This window comes from Bombina bombina, chromosome 7, assembly GCF_027579735.1.
Source record: "Bombina bombina isolate aBomBom1 chromosome 7, aBomBom1.pri, whole genome shotgun sequence".
Classification (NCBI taxonomy): domain Eukaryota; kingdom Metazoa; phylum Chordata; class Amphibia; order Anura; family Bombinatoridae; genus Bombina; species Bombina bombina.
In genome coordinates this window covers 406,717,794-406,730,006 of record NC_069505.1, presented here as the reverse complement: position 1 = coordinate 406,730,006, position 12,213 = coordinate 406,717,794, and the positions used below count along the sequence as shown (strand labels likewise).

At 38.3% G+C, this 12,213-nt stretch overlaps 1 protein-coding gene across 1 annotated transcript in view; it reads left to right on the top strand.

Moving 5' to 3' along the window:
* NOL8 (nucleolar protein 8) overlaps positions 1-11,921 on the top strand; it is a 64,201-nt gene extending 52,280 nt beyond the window's left edge. Inside the window, exon 10 of the mRNA XM_053721178.1 lies at positions 11,779-11,921. Coding sequence (XP_053577153.1) covers positions 11,779-11,823 — 45 coding nt within the window. The 3' untranslated portion in view covers positions 11,824-11,921. The remainder of the gene's footprint in view (positions 1-11,778) is intronic.
* Positions 11,922-12,213: the final 292 nt, after the last annotated feature.

Genomic DNA, 12,213 nt, shown 5'->3' with positions numbered 1-12,213 from the left:
GGACATACCATCTTCAGACATTAGTACCCAAAGGCTTAAACACCCATTTGGATTGGCAGGCATTCCTGTGACAGGGTCTCTTCACCACTAAGCCTAGGTGCAACTGCCCTATGAGGGGGATATACAGAGAACTGACATATGGAGAGTCCACCGCTCCATTAATAAATAAATAACAATGAGAGTTACAATCCAAAAAAATTTTTTAGTTTAATTTCTATATTTATTTTTATTTTTATTATTTTTATTCTTTACTTTTGTTTTTACTTTCATTTTTTGACCTTAGCAATTGAATAGTCTTGAATGCATATATATTTTTTGCAGAGTTTGTGCATAATTTTTCTGGCATGCATGCTAGTAATAATAGGACCTACATATGTTACAATATATTTTGTTATTTTTTAGTCCAATGTTAATTTATTATTTTTATTCATGTAATTTATCCAGTGTAGCTTAGATGTTTTTTTTGGTTGTTTGCCTTTTATGCTCATTCTTAGCAAGAGTATGCACATATGCTATGTCTAACTGATCCTTCTTTCTCAGGTAGATTGCCTTAAGATAAGTATATAGTGATATTGCCTTTATTTCGTTTGGTGTATATTTGGCTCTGGGCTTTATTTGTATTGGCCTATACTGAGTCATGTGACTGCTGAGTGCTCCCCTTTCTATTTATAAGCGGTGCTTAATGATAGGTTATAAAAGTATACTCTTAATTTAACATCTGCAATTCTCCCCCTTTTGTATATAGCTTTAGTATAATTGAATATTGCAGCATTTTGTGAGGAGTTATTATTGGCTGTCTTAGTGTTTTGTGCCCAGCAAGTTTTGTTAGTAACGGTTGCTATGACAACCGCTTGTGGCACACTTACACAGGCAATCAATAGTCCTCCATTACTTAGTTTCCTTTGCAAACCATTATGCATTAATTTGTTTATTTCATGCCCATTTTTTGTTTTATTTTTATTTTTAAGGGTGCACTGTGTATATTATTGTTCAGACCGGACTCACGTTGCCCGGGCTGATGACGTCACCCGCCGGGGGCGGAGCTACTCGGGAGAGCGTGCAGGTCCGGCCGGTCTCACTAATTGTTTAACACATTTAAGAGGGTTGGGGTAAGTAACATGTAATGTCTTTTTTGGTCTGAGGACGGACGTGATATGTCCGAAAACGTTCACCAGTAAAAGGATTTGAAAAAAGGTTCCCTAGGAGTGCGCTTTGTTTTTTCTGTTTTGTATGCCAATTTTGCAGCACCCAGGGTATTGGAATATTGGATAGCGTGGAGTGCAATCTGCTTTGAATTTATATATATATATATATATATATATTTTATCTCTCTCTCTCTCTCTATATATATTATCTCTCTCTCTCTCTCTCTCTCTCTCTCTCTCTCTCTATATATATATATATATATATATATATATATATATATATATATTAACTCTCTCTATCTATCTATCTATATATATATTCTCTCTCTCTCTCTCTCTCTCTCTCTCTCTCTATATATATATATATATATATATATATATATATATATATATATATATATATATATATATATATATATATATATATTTATATTATCTCTCTCTCTCTCTCTCTCTCTCTATATATATATATATATATATATATATATATATATATATATTTTCTCTCTCTATATATATATATATATATATTCTCTCTCTCTCTCTCTCTCTCTCTCTCTCTCTATATATCACGTTGCCCGGGCTGATGACGTCACCCGCCGGGGGCGGAGCTACTCGGGAGAGTGTGCAGGTCCGGCCGGTCTCACTAATTGTTTAACACATTTAAGAGGGTTGGGGTAAGTAACATGTAATGTCTTTTTTGGTCTGAGGACGGACGTGATATGTCCGAAAACGTTCACCAGTAAAAGGATTTGAAAAAAGGTTCCCTATGAGTGCGCTTTGTTTTTTCTGTTTTATATATATATATATATATATATATATAGAGAGAGAGAGATAATAAATATATATATATATATATATATAGAGAGAGAGAGAGAGAGATAATATATATATATTAAAATATATATATATATATATATATATAATATATATATATATATATAGAGAGAGAGAGATAATATATATATATATATATATATAGAGAGAGAGAGATAATATATATATATATATATATATATAGAGAGAGAGATAATATATATATATATAGATAGATATATAGATATATATATAGATATAGATATATATAGATATATATATATATATATATATATAAAGAGAGAGAGAGATAGATAGATAGATAGATATAGATATATAGATAGAGAGAGAGAGATCTCTATCTATTATAAACACACACATATAATGAGATTGGGAGCAAATAATGAGACCAGTCTGTATAAAATGGTAGGGTTGAGACAGTGAGTTTTAGGGATTATTGGAGCTTTATTTCTACTTTCACTTTAAAACAAATAATACATAAATAGCGTTACTGTGTGTTTTCAGTATACACACTTTGAAAGGGACATGAAACTCCATATTTATTTTCTTGATTCAGATAAGGCATACAATTAAATCCTATTTACTCTGCGTTTGTTCAGCTGATGCAGTTACAATCTCGCTTTGGAACAGACGAGCGCTTTCGAATGGACTCTCGCTTCCTGGATAACAGCAGCGAGGACGAGGTTGACAAAGGTAAAAAGAGATTTGACTTTACAAAATGAGTTGCACTAAACTCAGACATGTTTCCTCGTTCCCTTAAAGGGCCACTCAAGTCAAAGTTAAGCTTTTATGATTCAGATAGAGCAGCAATTTTAAACAACTTTCTAAATCATTTCCATTATCAAAAAGTGCACCAGCTCCTCCTGAGCATTTGCAAGATTCACAGATATACGTATGTTTGTAATTGGCTGATGGCTGTCACATGCTACAGGGGGGAGGAAAATGGATATAACTTTGAAATTTGTCAGAAAAAAAATCTATTACTCATTTGAACTTCAGACAGCGGGCCTGATCTTTGTTGCATCGTTTCTTGATCAGACGTGGTTTTTCATGCCGACCTTTTGCAGGGGCCGCCCTCGTGGAATTATCTTAAAGTGGCAGTTCCTGCAAGTGACAAGATGTCTCTTATAGAAAGTAATGAAGCTCGCTGGAAATGGAAACTTTGTTGTGTAGGGCGAAGTGAGCAGGGGGGCACTTTAAAAATATAATTCTGAATAAAAAACACATGACATTGCGCTGCTCTCTCCATATATCATCTTAAGATCGCCTCTATTTCTCCAACATTGGTGTGTCCGGTCCACGGCGTCATCCTTACTTGTGGGATATTCTCTTCCCCAACAGGAAATGGCAAAGAGTCCCAGCAAAGCTGGTCACATGATCCCTCCTAGGCTCCGCCCACCCCAGTCATTCTCTTTGCCGTTGCACAGGCAACATCTCCACGGAGATGGTTAAGAGTTTTTTGGTGTTTAAATGTAGTTTTATTCTTCTATCAAGTGTTTGTTATTTTAAAATAGTGCTGGTATGTACTATTTACTCTGAAACAGAAAAGGACGAAGATTTCTGTTTGTAAGAGGAAGTTGATTTTAGCAGACAGTCACTAAAATCGATTGCTGTTTCCACACAGGACTGTTGAGATGAAGTAACTTCAGTTGGGGGAAACAGTTAGCAGACTTTTCTGCTTAAGGTATGACTAGCCATATTTCTAACAAGACCATGTAATGCTGGAAGGCTGTCATTTCCCCTCATGGGGACCGGTAAGCCATTTTCTTAGTTAAACATAAAAGAATAAAGGGCTTCAAAAAGGGCTTAAAAACTGGTAGACATTTTTCTGGGCTAAAACGATTGCTTTACTAGGCATATTATGCAGATTCTAACTAATAATTGGTATTATAATCTTGGGGAACGTTTAGAAAAACGGCAGGCACTGTGTTGGACGCCTTTTTCAGATGGGGACCTTTCTAGTTATAGACAGAGCCTCATTTTCGCGCCATTAATGCGCAGTTGTTTTTGGAGAGCAAGGCATGCAGATGCATGTGTCAGGAGCTAAGAATCACTGAAAAAGCTTATAGAAGGCGTCATTTGGTATCGTATTACCCTCTGGGCTTGGTTGGGTCTCAGCAAAGCATATAGCTGGGACTGTATAGGGGTTAAATGCAAAAACGGCTCCGGTTCCGTTAATTTAAGGGTTAAAGCTCTGAAATTTGGTGTGCAATACTTTTAATGCTTTAAGACACTGTGGTGAAATTTTGAACAATTCCTTCATACTTTTTCACATATTCAGTAATAAAGTGTTTTCAGTTTGAAATTTAAAGTGACAGTAACGGTTTTATTTTAAAACGTTTTTTGTGCTTTGTTGACAAGTTTAAGCCTGTTTAACATGTCTGTACCATCATATAAGCTATGTTCTATATGTATGAAAGCCAATGTGTCTCCCCATTTAAATTTATGTGATAATTGTGCCATAGTGTCCAAACAAAGTAAGGACAGTAATGCCACAGATAATGATATTGCCCAAGATGATTCCTCAAATGAGGGGAGTAAACATGATACTACATCATTCCCTACTGTGTCTACACCAGTTATGCCCACACAGGAGGCCCCTAGTACATCTAGTGCGCCAATACTTATTACCATGCAACAATTAACGGCTGTAATGGATAACTCCATAGCAAATCTTTTATCCAAAATGCCTACTTATCAGAGAAAGCGCGATTGCTCTGTTTTAAACACTGAAGAGCAAGAGGACGCTGATGATAACTGTTCTGACATACCCTCACACCAATCTCAAGGGGCCATGAGGGAGGTTTTGTCTGATGGAGAAATCTCAGATTCAGGAAAAATTTCTCATCAAGCTGAACCTGATGTTGTGACATTTAAATTTAAATTAGAACATCTCCGCGCACTGCTTAAGGAGGTGTTATCTACTCTGGATGATTGTGACAATTTGGTCATTCCAGAGAAATTATGTAAGATGGACAAGTTCCTAGAGGTTCCGGTGCCCCCCGACACTTTTCCTATACCCAAGCGGGTGGCGGACATAGTAAATAAAGAGTGGGAAAGGCCCGGCATACCTTTTGTTCCCCCCCCCCTATATTTAAGAAATTATTTCCTATAGTCGACCCCAGAAAGGACTTATGGCAGACAGTCCCCAAGGTCGAGGGGGCAGTTTCTACTCTAAACAAACGCACTACTATTCCTATCGAAGATAGTTGTGCTTTCAAAGATCCTATGGATAAGAAATTAGAGGGTTTGCTTAAAAAGATTTTTGTACAGCAAGGTTACCTTCTACAACCAATTTCATGCATTGTTCCTGTCACTACGGCAGTGTGTTTCTGGTTCGAGGAACTAGAGAAATCGCTCAGTAAAGAATCTTCGTATGAGGAGGTTATGGACAGAGTTCAAGCACTTAAATTGGCTAACTCTTTTGTTTTAGATGCCGCTTTGCAATTAGCTAGATTAGCGGCGAAAAATTCAGGGTTTGCTATCGTGGCGCGCAGAGCGCTTTGGCTAAAGTCTTGGTCAGCGGATGTGTCTTCCAAGACAAAATTGCTTAACATCCCTTTCAAAGGTAAAACATTATTTGGACCTGATTTGAAAGAGATTATTTCAGACATCACTGGGGGAAAGGGCCACGCCCTCCCACAGGATAGGTCTTTTAAGGCTAAAAATAAGCCTAATTTTCGTCCCTTTCGCAGAAACGGACCAGTCTCTAATTCTGTATCCTCTAAGCAAGAGGGTAATACTTCACAACCCAAACCAGCCTGGAAACCAATGCAAGGCTGGAACAAGGGTAAGCAGGCCAAGAAGCCTACCACTGCTACCAAAACAGCATGAAGGGATAGCCCCCGATCCGGGACCGGATCTAGTGGGGAGCAGACTTTCTCTCTTTGCTCAGGCTTGGGCAAGAGATGTTCAGGATCCTTGGGCGCTAGAAATAGTTTCTCAAGGTTATCTCCTGGAATTCAAGGAACTACCCCCAAGGGGAAGGTTCCACAGGTCTCAATTATCTTCAACCCAAATAAAGAGACAGGCATTCTTACATTGTGTTGAAGACCTGTTAAAGATGGGAGTGATACATCCAGTTCCAATAAGAGAACAAGGAATGGGATTTTATTCCAATCTGTTCATAGTTCCCAAAAAAGAGGGAACATTCAGACCAATTTTGGATCTAAAGATCCTAAACAAATTTCTCAGGGTACCATCGTTCAAAATGGAAACTATTCGAACGATCCTACCTACTATCCAGGAAAATCAATTTATGACTACCGTGGATTTAAAGGATGCGTACCTACATATTCCTATCCACAAAGAACATCATCAGTTCCTAAGGTTCGCTTTTCTGGACAAGCATTACCAGTTTGTGGCACTTCCATTCGGATTAGCCACTGCTCCAAGGATTTTCACAAAGGTACTAGGGTCCCTTCTAGCGGTTCTAAGACCAAGGGGCATTGCAGTAGTACCTTACTTGGACGACATCCTGATTCAAGCGTCGTCCATGTCAAAAGCAAAGGCTCATACGGACATCGTCCTAGCCTTTCTCAGATCTCACGGATGGAAGGTGAACAAAGAAAAAAGTTCTCTGTCCCCGTCAACAAGAGTTCCCTTCTTGGGAACAATAATAGATTCCTTAGAAATGAGGATTTTTCTGACAGAGGTCAGAAAATCAAAATTTCTAAGCTCTTGTCAAGTACTTCACTCTGTTCCTCGTCCTTCCATAGCGCAGTGCATGGAAGTAATAGGATTGATGGTTGCAACAATGGACATAGTTCCTTTTGCACGAATTCATCTAAGACCATTACAACTGTGCATGCTCAGACAGTGGAATGGGGATTATACAGACTTGTCTCCGACGATTCAAGTAGATCAAAAGACCAGAGATTCACTCCGTTGGTGGCTGACCCTGGACAATCTGTCACAGGGAATGAGCTTCCGCAGACCAGAGTGGGTCATTGTCACGACCGACGCCAGCCTAGTGGGCTGGGGCGCGGTCTGGGAATCCCTGAAAGCTCAGGGTCTATGGTCTCGGGAAGAGTCTCTTCTCCCGATAAACATTCTGGAACTGAGAGCGATATTCAATGCTCTCAGAGCTTGGCCTCAACTAGCAAAGGCCAAATTCATAAGGTTTCAGTCAGACAACATGACGACCGTTGCATATATAAATCATCAGGGGGGAACAAGGAGTTCCCTGGCGATGAAAGAAGTGACCAAGATAATTCAATGGGCGGAGGTTCACTCCTGCCACTTGTCTGCGATCCACATCCCAGGAGTGGAAAATTGGGAAGCGGATTTTCTGAGTCGTCAGACATTCCATCCGGGGGAGTGGGAACTCCATCCGGAAATCTTTGCCCAAATAATTCAATTATGGGGCATTCCAGACATGGATCTGATGGCGTCTCGTCAGAACTTCAAGGTTCCTTGCTACGGGTCCAGATCCAGGGATCCCAAGGCGACTCTAGTAGATGCACTAGTAGCACCTTGGACCTTCAACCTAGCTTATGTATTCCCACCGTTTCCTCTCATCCCCAGGCTGGTAGCCAGGATCAATCAGGAGAGGGCCTCGGTGATCTTGATAGCTCCTGCGTGGCCACGCAGGACTTGGTATGCAGACCTGGTGAATATGTCATCAGCTCCACCATGGAAGCTACCTTTTGAGACAGGACCTTCTTGTTCAGGGTCCATTCGAACATCCGAATCTGGTTTCCCTCCAACTGACGGCTTGGAGATTGAATGCTTGATTTTATCAAAGCGTGGGTTTTCAGATTCTGTAATAGATACTCTGATTCAGGCTAGAAAGCCTGTAACTAGAAAAATTTACCATAAAATATGGAAAAAATATCTGTTGGTGTGAATCTAAAGGATTCCCATGGAACAAGACAAAAATTCCTAAGATTCTATCCTTTCTACAAGAAGGTTTGGAGAAAGGATTATCTGCAAGTTCTCTGAAGGGACAGATCTCTGCTTTATCTGTTTTACTTCACAAAAGACTGGCAGCTGTGCCAGATGTTCAAGCATTTGTTCAGGCTCTGGTTAGGATCAAGCCTGTTTACAGACCTTTGACTCCTCCCTGGAGTCTAAATCTAGTTCTTTCAGTTCTTCAAAGGGTTCCGTTTGAACCCTTACATTCCGTAGATATTAAGTTACTATCTTGGAAAGTTTTGTTTTTGGTTGCAATTTCTTCTGCAAGAAGAGTTTCAGAGTTATCTGCTCTGCAGTGTTCTCCGCCCTATCTGGTGTTCCATGCAGATAAGGTGGTTTTGCGTACTAAGCCTGGTTTTCTTCCGAAAGTTGTTTCCAACAAAAATATTAACCAGGAGATAGTTGTACCTTCTTTGTGTCCGAATCCAGTTTCAAAGAAGGAACGTTTGTTACACAATTTGGACGTAGTCCATGCTCTAAAATTCTATTTAGAGGCTACTAAAGATTTCAGACAAACATCTTCCTTGTTTGTTGTTTATTCTGGTAAAAGGAGAGGTCAAAAAGCGACTTCTACCTCTCTTTCCTTTTGGCTTAAAAGCATTATCCGATTGGCTTATGAGTCTGCCGGACGGCAGCCTCCTGTAAGAATCACAGCTCACTCCACTAGGGCTGTGGCTTCCACATGGGCCTTCAAGAACGAGGCTTCTGTTGACCAGATATGTAAGGCAGCGACTTGGTCTTCACTGCACACTTTTGCCAAATTTTACAAATTTGATACTTTTGCTTCTTCGGAGGCTATTTTTGGGAGAAAGGTTTTGCAAGCCGTGGTGCCTTCCATTTAGGTGACCTGATTTGCTCCCTCCCTTCATCCGTGTCCTAAAGCTTTGGTATTGGTTCCCACAAGTAAGGATGACGCCGTGGACCGGACACACCAATGTTGGAGAAAACAGAATTTATGCTTACCTGATAAATTACTTTCTCCAACGGTGTGTCCGGTCCACGGCCCGCCCTGGTTTTTTAATCAGGTCTGATGAATTATTTTCTCTAACTACAGTCACCACGGTATCATATGGTTTCTCCTATATATATTTCCTCCTGTCCGTCGGTGGGCGGAGCCTAGGAGGGATCATGTGACCAGCTTTGCTGGGACTCTTTGCCATTTCCTGTTGGGGAAGAGAATATCCCACAAGTAAGGATGACGCCGTGGACCGGACACAACGTTGGAGAAAGTAATTTATCAGGTAAGCATAAATTCTGTTTTTTATATGCCTGTGTTTTTCTATTAGGGTGTTAGTATTTAGCATATTTTTTTGGACAATCTTATTACCTTTTCGTTTGCAAGAAAAAACAGTAAGATTTATAGGGCAGAAATGTTTAGATAATTACGCTGGGATTTAAGAGATGGCCATCTTTAGCCCAATTTACGATAAAACAACCATTACGCTTTGGATTTTGTACATTTGCACAAACAGTGTACTTAAATTACGATTTACGCTGTGCATATTTAATACGATTTATTCGTGTGTAATTTACATACAAATATTACGATTTTGATGGTGAACAATTTTGTCACGATTTTTGATTTTGATTTTACTATACACATCGTGCAGGTATTAGATGACTTTACTATACACATAGTACAGGTTTTAGATGACTTTACTATACACATCGTGCAGGTATTAGATGACTTTACTATACACATCGTACAGGTTTTAGATGACTTTACTATACACATCGTGCAGGTATTAGATGACTTTACTATACACATTGTGCAGGTATTAGATGATTTTAATATACACATTGTGCAGGTATTAGATGATTTTACTATACATATCGTGCAGGTATTAGATGACTTTACTATACACATCGTGCAGGTATTAGATGATTTTACTATACACATCGTGCTAGTATTAGATGACTTTACTATACACATTGTGTCAGTATTAGATGGTTTTACTATACACATCGTGCAGGTATTAGATGGTTTTACTATACACATCGTACAGGTATTAGATGACTTTACTATACACATCGTACAGGTTTTAGATGACTTTACTATACACATCGTGCAGGTATTAGATGGTTTTACTATACACATCGTGCTAGTATTAGATGGTTTTACTATACACATCATACAGGTTTTAGATGACTTTACTATACACATCGTGCCAGTATTAGATGGTTTTACTATACACATCATACAGGTTTTAGATGACTTTACTATACACATCGTGCCAGTATTAGATGGTTTTACTATACACATCATACAGGTTTTAGATGACTTTACTATACACATCGTGCCAGTATTAGATGGTTTTACTATACACATCTTGCCGGTATTAGATGACTTTACAATACACATCGTACAGGTATTAGATGATTTTACTATACACATCGTGCAGGTATTAGATGGTTTTACTATAAACATCGTACAGGTATTGGATGGTTTTACTATACACATCGTACAGGTATTGGATGGTTTTACTATACACATCGTACAGGTATTGGATGATTTTACTATACACATCGTACAGGTATTGGATGATTTTACTATACACATCGTACAGGTATTAGATGACTTTACTATACACATCGTGCCAGTATTCGATGGTTTTACTATATACATCGTGCTAGTATTAGATGGTTTTACTATACACATCGTGCAGCTATTAGATGACTTTACTATACACATTGTGTCAGTATTAGATGGTTTTACTATATACATCGTGCTAGTATTAGATGGTTTTTACTATATACATCGTGCTAGTATTAGATGGTTTTACTATACACATCGTACAGGTATTAGATGACTTTACTATACACATCGTGCAGGTATTAGATGGTTCTACTATACACATCGTACAGGTATTAAATTACTTTACTATACACATCGTACAGGTTTTAGTTGACTTTACTATACGCATCGTGCAGGTATTAGATGATTTTACTATACACATCGTGTCAGTATTACATTGTTTTCCTATACACATCGTGCAGGTATTAGATGACTTTACAATACACATCGTACAGGTATTAGATGATTTTACTATAAACATCGTACAGGTATTGGATGGTTTTACTATACACATCGTACAGGTATTGGATGATTTTACTATACACATCGTACAGGTATTGGATGATTTTACTATACACATCGTGCAGGTATTAGATGACTTTACTATACACATCGTACAGGTATTAGATGACTTTACTATACACATCGTGCCAGTATTAGATGGTTTTACTATAAACATCGTGCAGGTATTAGATGGTTTTCCTATACACATCGTGCAGGTATTAGATGACTTTACAATACACATCGTACAGGTATTAGATGATTTTACTATAAACATCGTACAGGTATTGGATGGTTTTACTATACACATCGTACAGGTATTGGATGATTTTACTATACACATCGTGCAGGTATTAGATGATTTTACTATACACATCGTACAGGTATTAGATGACTTTACTATACACATCGTGCCAGTATTAGATGGTTTTACTATAAACATTGTGCAGGTATTAGATGGTTTTACTATACACATCGTACAGGTATTGGATGGTTTTACTATACACATCGTGCAGTTATTAGATGATTTTACTATACACATCGTGCAGGTATTAGATGATTTTACTATACACATTGCGCCGATATTAGATGACTTTGGACATTAGAACTATTCTGCATAATCTTTGGATATGTAATGTACTTTTATGTCCCTTTAATAAAGAAACAGAAATTAAACTGAAATCAGCTTATTGTATTTTAGCAGCTAAGAACTTGATAGTTTTTTGTGAATGAAGTATTTAGTATCCTGTTCTAGTTGGTGCTGATTTTGGATGTCGGACACATTCTCCTACTCATTTTTCACAGCAGAAACAGCACCTAATACACAGGAGGAAGCAGACGATCTCTTAGCAGAGAAGAAGAAAAACTTAGGAATTCTACAAAGTCTCCTAAATATCAATGTTGAGTCACAGCCAGTTAACAAGCAGACAATGAGAGCTAAACAATTCAAGTACGTCTCTCTGTCTCGCTATTCATCTGCCTGTGTGTCAGTCCCTCTGTCTGTCATACTGTTGTCTATCAGTTATCCATCTGTCTTTTGTTCTTCTTATTTATCTCTACCCCTCTATTCTTCTGTTTCATTTTAATGTTTAATTTTAATGTATTTTTTTTTAATCTATATCTGACTTGATCCTTTTGTGTGCCTGGCTATCTTATCGCTCTCTCTCTCCTTCTCTCTCGCATTCTCTCCCCTTTTTCTCCTCTCTCCCCTTTTTCTCCTCTCTCCCCTTTTTCTCCTCT